The sequence below is a fragment of the Cuculus canorus genome, chromosome Z (genome assembly GCF_017976375.1).
Source record: "Cuculus canorus isolate bCucCan1 chromosome Z, bCucCan1.pri, whole genome shotgun sequence".
Taxonomy (NCBI): Eukaryota; Metazoa; Chordata; class Aves; order Cuculiformes; family Cuculidae; genus Cuculus; species Cuculus canorus.
Genome location: NC_071441.1, coordinates 12,008,829 through 12,023,531, shown reverse-complemented (window position 1 = coordinate 12,023,531; position 14,703 = coordinate 12,008,829). Strand labels below are relative to the sequence as shown.

Genomic DNA, 14,703 nt, shown 5'->3' with positions numbered 1-14,703 from the left:
AAGACCTCAGGAAAGTTAGAACCCAAGCCAACATCTCCCTCTCTCCCCTTGAATCCCGCCTCCTGATAACCCATCTTTGAGGAGGTTTTTGATTTTGAAGTTTAGACTGTGCTTTGTTTTACATAGGGAGTACAGCTTTAGATTGTTCCTTTTGGAGAGTCAGAGCAAAACACCATAGTGTTATAAATTGTAGTAACATTAAAACTCCTTAAAAGAATGCTTTTACAATGGAGAAACACACATCACAACCTTAGGTGCAGCATGGAGAGCTGTTGTTCTCTCTATACTTACATTGTCAATGAAAGTTATTTACTGTAGTATAGTCAACTCTAATAGTGCTTTAATGTAGAAAAAAAAAAACATTATTCAAAGACTTGTTCAGCCTGGAAAACAGAAGGCTCCAGGGAGAACTTTTAGTGACCTTCCAGTACCTGAAGGTGCTACAAGAAAGCTCGGGAGGGACTTTTTAGAAGGCCATGTAGTGATAGCATGAGGGGGAATGGCTGTGAATTGGAAGGAGGAACATGTAGATTAGAGATTAGGAAGAAATTTTTCACAGTGAGAGTGATGAGACACTGGCACAGGTTGCTCAGGGAAGTTGTAGATATGTTCCTTCCCTGGAAATGTTCAGGACCACGTTGGATGGGCCTTGAGCAGCCTGATCTAGTGGGAGGTATCCCTGCCCATGGCAGAGGGGCTGGAACTAGATGATCTTTAAGGTCCTTTTCAACCCAAACCATTCTACTATTCTATGATTTTTTTCAATATACATGCTTTCATAAGGCTCTTTCTCAGAAGTAATTAAAGATAAAATTCTAATTTGTCTTGTCCAAATTATTATTACTTTTCTCAATCAGAGCTCACACTTGTATTTGCTTTGTCTTTCCCTGTATTACTGTATGCTTTGATAGCCTTTGCTCATATTAATTTATCTAGAAGTTCCACACATGTCAGAAGGACACTTCTGGCATGGGGATATAATTTACATGGGGAGAGGTGCCAGAATTTTGCCTGCTGTAAATATAAATGGTATCCACAGCATGTGTTTGTAATAGGCAAATTATGTTGATGGATTTCTAAATGTAACTGAATTTCTTTGACATCTGTGTGAAGGAGGCAGAACTGGAGAGACTGGCTATGTGGATTGTCATAAATTTGTCTCTGTGAGTGTTAAAAGAAGAAAGTTTGAAAGAGCATATATTCACGCATGAACTATTTGATATTTGTATGTGATATTTTTAATACAGATCATTAGTGTGCTAGTACTTACTGTATCAGACTTTGGCATTAAGGCAAATTCTGCTTCAGCATAACACAGGATAGACTTTGGCAAATGTTTTATTAAACAAAAGGCTTGATTTTTTATTTTTTTTAAATAAAAATCACATATGGAATAGGTTCCAACTCAGTGTTACAGGACCCTTGGCAACACAACCATGACAATTTATTTGCCTTATAGGCATTGAATTGGGGAAGAGACAAGGCCCTGTGGCCCTCTTTTGCAAGGCATTTAATATGCCTAAGTCCCACTGACCTCCAGTAACTACAGTTAAGCATGTACTTAACGAGCCTGTGAGCAAAAGTCTCAGAGAGATCTCAAAAGGTCAAAAGAAACCCAAGTCGTTGATGCTCTAGGAAGAAACAGAAGGAAAGATTTTCATACGGCATCTCTCTCCTATCCCAGTTTTCCTAAACCAGGGAATTTTTCATGGAACCTCTTAGAAAGATCAACCTCAGATGTCTTTGCAGCATGTCTGGCTCCAGTGAAGGACAACTCCTTTTTTAAATTTGTGCTATAGACTGAGTTCTTGACTATCTCTGTCACTTTCTGCAACCATCATATGGAGTTATCTTAATCTGGTCCTGGAAGTCATTGAACTGAGTTCTCAGTTTTAAGATTTGAAGATGGAGATGATTTTATCGCTCGAATGTGGTGGACTTTGCAGGGGAATGTGACAGCTGTTATAGAAGTATTGCCAAATTGTCTTTAGAATATTCTACTCAATTAAAATAGCATAGGTGAGCAGCAATTATTGTATTTTTTACAGGCTGCATACTGCAAAAAATATACAGGTTTTTCTCTGTGTATAGTCTTCCTTTCTTCTGATATCCTGTCCTCCTAGGGTCCTACCCTATGCTGACAACTTGTTTATGGCTGTACTAACTGTTATGATTCATGTCCTACAGACACATACTGTCACCTTTTGCCCACGTCAGTTTGGTTATTAGAGTAGTTCTGGTGTGTGCAAACTGGATTTGTTTTGCAGAAAACTACATCAGAACATGTACTCCTCAAATGCTCCATATGTGCCTATTGGAGATGTTAGGGTCTAAATCACTACATGGGCTGTATTCTCAAGATATATGGTAATATTTTTTTCCCTTTAGAAGGCTTTGAACCACACTTATAGTGAATATGTTTAGCCTTTGGGATTAAGCTAGTCCAAAATAGAATGTCCAACCCACGTACAAAGAGAGATTCATAAACTAGTTAGGGTTGGAAGGGACCTTAAAGATCAACTAGTTCCAACCCCCCTGCCATGGACAGGGACATCCCACTAAATCAGGCTGCCCAAGGCCCCATCCAACCTGGCCTTGAACACCTCCAGGGATGGGGCAGCCACAGCTTCCCTGGGCAACCTGTGCCAGTGTCTCACCACTTTCATAGTGAAGAAATTCTTCCTAATGTCCAGTCTAAATCTGCCCGTCTCCAGTTTATATCCGTTACCCCTCATCCTGTCACTGCAAGCCTTTGTGAATAGCCCCTCCCCAGCTTTCCTGTAGTCCCCCTTCAGGTACTGGGAGGTCGCTATAAGATCTCCTTGGATCCTTCTCTTCTCCAGGCACAACAATCCCAGCTCTCTCAGCCTGTCCTTGTAGGGAAGGTGCTCCAGCCCTCTGATTATCTTTGTAGCCCTCCTCTGGACCCCTTCCAACAGCTCCGTATCCTTTTTACATTGAGGATTCCAGAACTGGACACAGTAGTCCAGATGAGGTGTCACAAGAGAGGAATAGAGGGGCAGAATCCCCTCCCCTCGCCCTGCTGGCCACGCTTCTTTTGATGCAGCCCAGAACACGGTTGGCCTTCTGGGCTGCGAGCGCACACTGCTGGCTCACGTTGAGCTTCTTTTTGACCAGCACCCCCAAGCCCTTCTTTGCATGGCTGCTCTCAATCACAAGATGTGTGAGGAGACTCAATATCAGTGCTTCATTCTGCTGACCCACTCCTACATCTCCAAATTACTTGCTAATGTGGACACAGCGTGGAGGCATTTATGTTACTGCTTGCCTACTGTTAGTCCATATAGAATAATTTGAAGTGCCTAGGTACAGTTTCTCTCTTCCCCACTCCCTGCCCTATTCCTTCCATCCCCCAACCTTCCATCCCCAAAGTTTAAGAAGTTAAACTTTTTCTGGTCATTGTTGTGTTACAGTGTAGTTAACTGAGTAGGTAATTTCCTTAAAGAAAGGATTAGTGCTTCTTTAGGGAGGAACACATTAAGTAAATCCAATGTTTAGAGCTTTCTCTAATGGGGTTAAATTATGACTGCAGTACATGTGTCATAAGCTATTCCTGAAGAATGTGGAAGAACCATATTCTCTAAGTGCCAGTGGCTTTCTTTCTCCAAAGTAAGTTTTTAAAAGCATTTGTAATACAGTAAGTTTTTAATTCCAGAAGATGATGGGTGATAGCAAGACTTCCATGGTTAAATGAATGCTTGTTGTTAGTGTCTCCTCTCTTCATTGATGCATTCCGTTCTGTTTTTTGGGTTTTTTTTTCTTAAATTTTTCTGACGTACCATGAGGGGCTTTTCATAGCTAAAAAAGTTGCTTGTGTGTTTTTATGAACCCACTAAACTTAAACAGATTTCTTTAGAAAAATAATGTGGATACATTTTGCTTTCTTCAGGCTGAAGAATGTTAAAATAGAAATGCTTTCTTGAATTCCCTCTCCTGGCTCAAGTTACTAGGTGGTCCCAAGTTACCAGAAGTAAAATTTATAAATCTAACCCCTAGTCTAGACATTTTCCAGCACTGACTGCAGTTCAAAAAATATTAATGTCTAGCCGGTGAAGTGAAATTCCCCCCAGTGATTTTGCAAATGACTAGAAAGTTAACCTTTTGCCAACTGCTCCTTCTGTGCATAGAGGTTATTAAAAAGAATCCAGGCATTTATAACTAGGGCTTTTAAGACTGAAACACCTTGGCATGACCCTTTGTGTCTCCTTCTGTTTATTCAGGCTTGGCCTCTGTGGCTGGAATGTGTGAGCCTGAAAGGAGCTGCAGCATTAATGAAGATATTGGCCTAGGTTCAGCTTTTACCATTGCACATGAGATTGGTCACAAGTGAGTGAGTTTAAAAAAAAGAATATGTTTTACTATATCACCTTTTTAATATTAGCTTAATAACAGATTTATTTTTTTTCCCTGTGTGGCTGTACCATTTCTATTCTGGTGCTCCATGTTTCTGTATATAGTATTCATGAATGGCAGTACATTCTATTTAGTATATATTACCAAGGGTTTTAAATTTAGAACTGAAGACTCATTGTTTACCCTTTGATTTCAGATTGCAGTCAAATCTGTGCTTCTCAGATTTGGCTCACAACCTTCCTACTGTGTTTCATATTTTAAAATATTTTGCTCTGGAAATGTCTTCCCTCCCTGCCCGCCCTTACATTTGTCTACTTTTCTGTATGAAACAAAAGTGGTTAAAAGGTAATTTTTTGCTTTTTGTTAATTTGTCTCAAATATGATTAAAACTGTTTTCATAAAAACATTGATTCTGTTGTGAGTATTCATACCTTTTAGTCATCTTTCACTCAAGCATGATATGTAACAGCCATAGAGCAGTCATAGCATCACCTTTTACATTATAAGCATCAGGGTTTCATTTCAAAGAGCATGATGTTGTGTAACAGATAAAATCTTGATCTGGAAATATTTCAAGTCTTCCCTCAAAAGGCAGCATTGATAGTACATTTTAGTGACTCTTAAAAAGACTAGGCACTTTCTTTTATCAAGAGGTTTCCATCTTTGTTTACCTGGTTGACCAGCACTGAGTTATGGATGACATGTTTTCCAATCATTAGCTGATCCAGCTGCTAAAAGTTCCAATGCAGACTGAAATGGAAGCCATCAATCTGCTGATCAAAAAATAAAGGAGTTGGAATTAAACACTTATTTCCAGCCCACCTATCATGCAAGATAATCACTGGACAAGTATGATCTCAATTATATTAGGTATGAAAAAAACACTGTAGTTGCACTGACATAAATTAATTTTAGAATCCAAAAGCAATTGTATAATATACGATCAAAAATAATTTAAAACACAAGTAATTCTCCTCATCTTAATTTCCTTCCTTCTTTTCCGTCACTTCCATGAGCTGAAAAAGATAGGGTAAAGGAAAATATATTTCCACTGTTGAACGAAGAGCTCTCCAAATCACTCATATTTCTCAAACTTTTGCTAGTAACATCTCTTATATTCATAGGTTACCTTGCTGTGAATTTGTCACATTTAACAAGAAAAACAACCTTCCAATAAGTTGTCTTATTCTAATCCATATGTTGTGCATGTTTTATGCAGGCAATTCCGTAGATACATGAAAAAAGTTTAAACATATGCAGTATTTTATCATGCAAAGCTGGCATGATAACAAGAATTGATTTGGAGAGCTTAGACTTTGGTTAGAATCTGAGAAAAACAATATAGTGATAACATCCTGTGATCACAGGAATTTTTTAAATATCTGTGTTCTCTACATCCCAGGTCTTTTGGGTTCTTATATGTAAGGTCTTTTAAAATTCTGAAATACCAGCTCCTTGAGGCTTTCACCTCATGCTGTAGTTGGCATGACACATCAAATGCTGGTTTGGAAAGGAAGTAAAAATCATATTCCATTAGCTTTTATTCAATGCACAGTGATTAAAGAAAGTTGCGCTGCAACATTGGTATTAAAAATGAACATGCCATGTAGATACCTTCAGTAAAGGCTGGGAAGAACATGTGGACGAAAAATCTTGAAACATAAGTGTTATTATAGAAGTGTACGAAAATTACATTTAATTTTGTAGCAGGTATGCTTGTTATAAAGCAACCATTATGCAATTGGTTTGTTTCCCAAGTTTTACAGGGAAGTAATATGTTTCACTAATATGTTTCACTAAAGTCAATGTTTTAAATTCTGCGTTATGTCAGAGTAAAGGATTAGGGATGCTCCAAAACATATAATGATGTCCAAATGCAGGAAATCAGCAGTTAAGATTAAAATTCACATTAAGACATGGAAACAGAAAGTGAAGTTAGTTAACCTTGATTCCTCCCTTGATGTTAACAGTGCGGTGTCAGTGCAATGTACCAATGTTTGGGATCCTAAATTAAAATAAATTGATTTTTCAAGCCCACACTTATAAAATAATGTTTCTTTTATTCGTAATGTTGTTTAAGGATGTGTTATAATTTGCCTGCTGTTATGAAGCTAGAACCAGTACTTTTGTAACATTGGCTAGAAATACATGGAGGCCTACATAGAAAGAGGAGAACTTTCTCCTGTAATGTGGTACGGGAAATATGGTTAAAAAAAATAAAGAAAAAGTGCTGATTTTCTATTACTATAAAACCATAAAATATGAAGATTTTATGTTTTTCACAAATATAGAATAACATCCTATATATTGACAAATATTTCACTGCTAGTGGACATGAGAATAGTTACCGCATATGAGAAAATTACCATGTATGTCCACACTGAACTTGCACTTTGTTATATGTAGCTCATAGCTCTTTTATTGTAAGAAAAAAAAATCTTTTATTCTTTAATAGTAGTTCATGTTCACACTCATGCACTTTTTGTTGAATGAGACGTGCTTGTTCTTCCTTTTTTCTCTTCTTGTACATGTTTTAACATCACTTAAAAAGGCAGTTTAAAGCTTTGGTAGCATTTACAGAGATAGGGAAGCTGACAGTTTTCATGTTTTTTCAATGTAGACTGTAAATAGACATTCTAAGCTTTATGAAATACATATATAGATTTAAATGGCATTTTATAATTATGAGAATGAGGACAGTATACTACAAAAAATGAATACAAAGTTCATGAAAAAAATGATATCTAATAAATTGGTATTTTTTACAAGCAAATTATAATTTACCCTTTAGGTCTTATACATAATGGGACAATACTTGTTCAAGCATGCCTTGCATCTTCTCACTGTAGTAGGGATTTAGAATTTTGTTAAGTATTCATCACTGGTGCACTTCATGACCCTTTCCTGCCCTTTCCTTCATTGTCCATAAATATTGTGAGAGCAGTGTGTCTAACTAACAGGCTGTGGCACTGGAGGAAGTTCTAGCTTCCATAGAGTCCATAGGAGTGCAAATTAGTAAGCTGAAATGGTGTGCTGCCAGTATCATATTTGGAAACAGACAACAGTAATGGCAAAACCCCTTTCCAAGCATCCGAAAAAATTACCTGTGCCTAATGATAAATTACCTCTTAAATCAGAAGCAGGGGCAAGTAGAATGGTCTTCTTGGAAGGGAATAGATGAATTAAGTGAATGAATATTTATAAAAAATGAGAATGCCATCAGCTCATGAAAAGGCATTGAGTGCCAGTGTGCTTCAGGAATCACAGTTTTCATTTACAGAAATGCTTTTTGTCAGGCATACCACTGCCAGCAACATCCTCTTTTTTCACAAGAAGAGCTGGTAGAAGGACAGGTACTAAACTACAAAGTTTAATTTTTAAATTTTTTTTATACACTCAAAAGATAAAAATTTCATTTCTAATCAAGTTGAAGTCTGTAATTTCTTTGACAAATGGAATACACTAACTATGGATGAGCTGGATATCTGCTGTAGTAAGCATGATCCATTTCAGCTCTTTCCCGTATACTCAAATGCCCATATCTGTAAAGGAGTCCAATATATATATTATTACAAACTAAATTTTTCTACTTTAAGAAATTATATGGAAGGAATTTAAAAGGGAATATTTCTATTTGAAGTAGAATTCTAGGAGATGGTGGCACTTGACAACTGTGTCAATGAAGTATATTTTTCATTTTAAAATTCTGGTTCAGTTTGTTGCATTGAACATCTAAATTCTTCCCTCCCAAAATATATATTTATATTGAAGACTAATCATATTAGTTAACACTGGCATGAAGGTTTCATTATAATACATATATTGTTCAAATAAGTTGTTTTTAAAGCTGTGTTTTTTCCTATACTAATGGTATACTTCATTTGATGAGCATAGAACCAGAATGGTTTGGGTTGGAAGTGACCTTAAAGATCATCCACTTACAACCCTGCTGCCATCGGCAGGAGCACCCTTAACTAGATCAGGTGGCTCAAAGCCTCAACCATCCTCGAATGGCCTCGAATACCACCATAATATATGCAATAATATACGTATATAAAATAACCTAAGGTGTCAGTCAGACCTTTCCCTTGTGTAATACAGCATGAGGCTTTCTGCATGTATGTGATGCCACACGCTGAGCTAAGCACTTGCAGGCATTGCTCCAGAGTAGGTATTCCATAGGCAAGGAAATGATACATTTTTGATGATGAAGTCCTTCCCCAGCCTATAGGAAACATCCATCATTCACTGATGTTCCTTTTCTTATATGCGTGTCATTAGTGGGGCTTGGGAAGAATGGTTAACTATACCTTGTGCTTGTAGATTGTTAATATTAGCTGAAGAGGTGAAACAGTACCCACCCAGTGTATTGAAACTCAGAGTAAGATGAAGGTCTTGCATTTTTATACCACATTCTGCAGCAGTATGTTCAGATTAATATAAAACCACTATCACTGTTTTCGGTAAAGAAAGGGGCACAGAGTCATATAAAGCAGTATTGTCAGTAGATAAGTGGTCAGCCTATATCACCATTTGTAACTTCCGGAAGTCAGTCCTTAAAGTTTCTAGAAAATCAAACCAGAGTGCCTCAAGACAGATATGTTTCTGAATGATGGGTAAGAAATCTGGGAGTCAGCTTTGTTAGCTCTTGTAATACATAAGGCTCCAAAACCTGATCTCTTTGTATGATACATCCAGAAGTGACAGCTTTGCTGCTCTGGGTATGCAGCAGCTCAGTTTTTGTATTCTCTTTACCTACTTCTCTATCTCGTGATCAGGGAGGTTCCTATGTGTCCCACTACCTGTTCTTCTGATTTTGTAAGCCTTGTGCCATGTTTAGGAAGAAGGAATAATTTTGACCCAAGGTTAATATCGAAAGAAGTATGCTTTTCTCCTAAAGTGATTAAATGGAAATTAATCAAAGGTAAACTAAGAAAATGGAGTTTTAGAAAAGTGTGTATTCTGTTCAGGTGCTTCATTTATCTCAGCTAATCAGCTGTTGATTGTTGGAATAACAGTAGTAATTTGACTAAAGGTAGTCTGTAGTGAAAGTTTTGCAAACAGATGATCTGTGAATTTACTCCCGGTTTTAATTTGATGGTGATGTTTAAAGGCTATAGCTCCAAGAGTGTGTTTCAGTAGCACAGGATTTCTAAAACATAAGGATTCTTTTGCCATAATTATTTTTCCAGAGTCCTATCATCTTTGTTGAAAGTTAGTTAATTCGTTGCTGGGAAATCTCTGTTGCTGGGTGCCTCCCAGAGGTTTCTAACTGTATTTTCTGTTGATTTTCAGTCATCTGCGTTCCAAGGTTCCATGACAAAGCAGAGCTGTAATAGAATCGCTCTAAGTCACTCTGTGAGTGGATACAGAGCGAGAGAGTTCATACAGCATGGCCCTGTGAATTGCAAAACCTATGATCTGCTTGAATTATTGTTGGCTGCTGTGTACCAGTATTGTCCTGTTACAGCAGCATCACCTATTCTCTGTCTGTCTGTGTTTACTAATCCAAGTGCCACAATGTATATTCCTTATCAAGGTACAATACCAAATAAGAACCGAATGGTCCATATTTATCTTTCAATAATATTGTTAATTTTTCTTAAAAAGATTTGTGTGGTATTCTGAGATCTGAATAAACTAAACAGAGCTTCACTGATCCTGATGCTCCACAAGAGTTCTTCTGTACCACCTCTGTTCTTTCAGGTCCAACATGATTTTGGTAAAGGTAACATTAAATTTTAAGAGGTGTTTGATGCTGTACAAAAATAACGGGCTGTTTCTTTTCTCCTCTTTTGGTCAGTTTTGGTATGAATCATGATGGAATTGGAAATTCCTGTGGGACCAAAGGTCATGAAGCAGCAAAGCTAATGGCAGCTCACATTACAGCAAACACCAACCCTTTCTCTTGGTCAGCCTGCAGTCGGGATTACATCACCAGTTTTTTAGAGTAAGTAATCTCAAGAAAAATCATGATTTTTCAAAAAATTGATGCCTTTCAGGATGAATAGTAGAGACACAGTGATCTGTTCTAATGGTTTACATTTTTTGAACAAACAGAAATATAGTCACTTAGGATTTTTATTTTGTAGAGCACATTTCTATGTAGTGGCAAATGTTTCTGCTCCATTCCTGCATTACAGTTCTTGTTTTTAATCTCTTCAAACATTCTGATGAGCTGATCATATCTTGTTATTTCATTAATCTGGGGATAAGAAGTAGAGAAGGATGGAATTTGTCTGTGAATGATAGGAAGTATTTTTTTAAATCCTTGCATAACGCTGAGGAATCTAATGAAGAGATTGTAACTTGACCCTTATACATTTCATTTTCTTTTTTTTTTTTCATGCAGTCTTGTAGGTTTTTATCCATGTTCTTTGGTGCCACTGGTAAAAATATAAATATTGTAGGAGAGGATGGCATAGATATTTATCTTAATACCTTAAAATTGTGCTAACCTATACTTCTGTGGTGATTTTAATCCCAAAGTGGATTCCTACCTGAAATTTTACTTCTGTATGAAAAAATTTAAACAGTCAAAATATGTTAGTCAGAAAAATGTGCTCATACTAATGTGTGCATTGGTATATATGATGCATGATGAAGCACTTGTATGCATTTTAAATTGTGGAAGGCAAACACAGAACTATGAATTAACTGAGAACAAATTAATGACGGGATTTTTATAAATGGCTTAAGGTGGGCTTTATGGGAACAAATGGGAGTTGGTTGGTAGATTCAGGGTCATCAGTGCAACCATTTCTTCAGGAATTAAAGATTGTTCAATAATTCAATCACTAACTGTATTTTAGGAGGTGGACTTACACTAGTCAGGTGGTCCAACCATGAGACTAAGAACAAAATGAGATTTTCCTCTTCTTTCAGGGGTCTGACTTCAAAACAAGATGCTATATTCTGAATCTTACCTGAAGGCACCCATCCAGACTGATAAATTTTCTTTAGGTTGGTTCAAATGTGTTGGTTCATTCCCACACGATGTAGAGGGTCACTGAATTGATCTGAAGAGGCATTTGGAAGTTAGTGAGCAGACAGCTGTTTAATGTTGGTTGCTATTCAGAGGGGAAAAAACCTTTCTCTTCAGTTACTGTATCAGGTTAAGGCATTATGTATCACCCCATTGAACTGTGCACTTAAACAGTTTTATGTACTGAGAGTTTAAGATGACTGTCTAAACTAAAGCACAAAGAACAAGTCATCCTTATACGTATGTGTGATACAGGTTTCTTGCAATATAAATTAATTTTCCCAGGAGAGAGAGAGATTCATGTATTCACTTAACATTACAATTATATATAAAAAAGACAGGTTAGTTTTGTCACCGCGTTTAATTTCTGTTAATTCAACACTGTTCCTGACAGTGGTCTTTCTAGTACATCATGCAGCATAGTTTTACCTATGACAAAGAATACAGCTTTTGCATCTCTTCCGACATATTATTTCACAGCTAGTAGGTCTGATGGTTAGCTTACAGTGCAGGTATTTTCTTGTAGAATTTCAGGATTTGTGTCTTACCGTTACAGTTCTACTATTTTCTATCTCATTTACTTCTATTTGTTGCTCTCTGCTGAACTCCGTTTTGATCCTGTAATTGTCCTGACGATAAGTTGCATATTGAGGAAGACATAATTCAACAGACAGGAAGTCGTTTCGTATTATGGGGTTAGGGAGAGAAACATGATCAAATTCTGTGTCATGTGTTATGCTACAAATGCTGTAGAGCTGAACATTTGTTCATAATGTTCCTGCACAATTTTAAATTCCAGCCTGGACAGACTTTCTTGTTTCTTTATATAATATGCATGCAGTGATCTTTCAAGTTTTTACTGCCAGTTAAAAGCATTTAGCTTGTGCCTCCTCTCCTTTGTGTTTTTATTTATTTTATTGTTTATTGTCAACAAGTCCAGTTAAGTGTCCAGGTTCATTTTTAGGTCTGTGGGATGCCAGTGAAATTGTAGCTCTATTAGCATAAAGCCAGAATAGTCCTCTAGTGAATCTGTTCCCTTAGTTCTAATCTCTTCAGTTTTTTTGAGATACTTCTCAATTATTGCTAGTGTTGGCACATCTGCTTGAATTACTACCACCTGTGAATTTCATTAAAAAATAATTAGTGAAGATATGAGGTGATATTTGAGCTAAAACCCAAAAAACCTACACATAGCAGCTCCAAAAATAAAATATCTTTTATAATATTATAGCTGTATTTTTGTAACCTGGAATGTAGATGTTATTTTTTTTCAAAGCCACCTTTCATAAACATTATTTTACGCATTGCAATTATGAGTAGATTTTCCAATTGTATAGAATACTGTGTTGAATAACTTATTAAGAGCCAAAAATAGCTTCTCCTTCATCTACTAATTTCACAACTGTTTTAAAGAATGCCAGATTTCTCAAATAATGATCTGTTCATCATAGATCTATGTGTCTTACTGTCTGTGGTTCTAGTGCCCTATAAATTAATTTGTAGTTTTTTTTCTTAAAGTAATTGTTTTATTATTTCATTAAGTAGAATAGTCTTGAAAACTGCAGAGGTTTTTTCTTTCAGTTTCTATTTTTTCCACAGCCATTCATGTCATCTCCTCAGTGATGGTAGCAAGCTGTTGAGAAAGCTACACAGGTACCTGAAGGATTGCTGTCAGGAGCCTAGATTGCCTCTTTTTACCCATTCACACCTTTACTTAAGGCACAACAGCTTTAAGAAACGATATTTTTCTGTAATAATCAATGATCAAGAAGGAATGAAAAACAGTGAGTTTCATGTGGTAGCGGTTCCCTCACTGCTTCTGGAAGAGCAGAACAGTCTGCATCCAGACAGGAAAAATGATTCTGCTTTTTTATAATACTCTTTCATAACATAGGAACAGATGAGGAAAATGCTGATTTAAAGCTTTAGATGCAAAGCCTTAAGATGTTGTCATCTGTGTCACCAGATGTTTACTCCAGGTAGATTAGATTTTGCCCCTTTCTTTTCATTTGTGCTCAAGAATGGGAAAACAGTTGGGACAGGACCTCGTGGACTACACACAAGAAGGCAAGAGTGTTTTTCTGTAAAGTATGAATAAGCTGGTTTATGATTCATGTAGCTATGTCTAAAAAGAAAGGTAGAAGACAATGGGATCAAAGGCAGATACCCAAACAGAAATCTGAGGCCTGTGACATACCACAACATTTTAGATTTATCACCTTGGACCTGGGTGCAAGTTTAGGCAGGTCTGTCATGGCTAATGCAGCTGAAATGAATATCACTAGAAGCTGATTACGGTTTTACAGTATTATATGGTAAAGTAGTTTAATGGGGATTTACTAGTTTACGAGCTTGGATCACCCTTGCTACAGCAGTTTTGCACTGTGTGCCGTTTTGTGGTGTACGTATCACATTGCCCTTTATCGTCAGGTGGAAGCGTTTTGAAACAGAAGCCATCCTGATGACACTCAAAAATAGAATCCATCTCCTTCTCAAGACTTTGTTAAAGCTATACCCAGAAACAAATTTTCCAGACTAAGGCTACCGTTAAGTAGCCTTACTTAACGAGGAATCACCGTTAAGTATCACTTGGAAGGTATCAATTCAGTCAGGCAGTAGTTGGGAAGGCAGTTTAATTTGTGGAAAGAACATGGCTCAAAGGATGACAATGAGACAAAGCAATGCTATATATTGTTAACAGGTCCATCGGAAAGAAAACATTTTTTTTTGTGGGGAAGACATTCCCTCTAGCACAGAATAGCTGTTGTCTGTCAACGTAACACTTATGTTAAACTGACTGAATGCAGTTTATCGACTGTATTGTTCATAAGAGCTTTACAGTGGCTTTAAATTTTACTAACTGTTTAAGGAATTAAATGCAGAAATACTCACTGAGAGTTGAAAGGTTGGAGAGCGGTGTCAGATAACACAGATTCCAGTGAGAGGAGTAGAAACCCTTAGTATCTGTTTGTAGGAGTAATGAACCAAGCCGAAAAATGCTGTTTGTGACTGAAAACCAATTAGTATAAATTTAATTATATGCAGCATGAATGTGTATATATATATGAAAAAATATATATATGACCTGTAAGTTTTTTTAAATCCAGTATATGTTTATACAGAGCTCTACAGAGCCATGGAGATACCTAGATGTAGAGAGGAGAACTTTCTGTTTAGAATTCTTTACTCAGTTATGTTTTGTAATAACAAAATCTTGGTGATTTCTAGAATCATAGTTTGTTAATTTTGTCAGTATCAAATAAGAGAAGATGTTAGAAGCCAGATGACTGACTTATGTCTTCAAAAAGGCAGTTTTTACTCAGGAAAACTATGAAATAAATATG

The 14,703-nt window shown here is 36.7% G+C and overlaps 1 protein-coding gene across 6 annotated transcripts in view; it reads left to right on the top strand.

The window, feature by feature from the left end:
* Positions 1-14,703, top strand: part of ADAMTS6 (ADAM metallopeptidase with thrombospondin type 1 motif 6) — a 143,224-nt gene that overhangs the window by 57,432 nt on the left and 71,089 nt on the right. For all 6 annotated transcript variants that reach the window (XM_009559583.2, XM_054054768.1, XM_054054767.1 and 3 more), the window contains 2 exons: positions 4,242-4,347; positions 10,178-10,324. In XM_009559583.2, the coding sequence (XP_009557878.1) occupies positions 4,242-4,347; positions 10,178-10,324 (253 nt within the window). The remainder of the gene's footprint in view (positions 1-4,241; positions 4,348-10,177; positions 10,325-14,703) is intronic.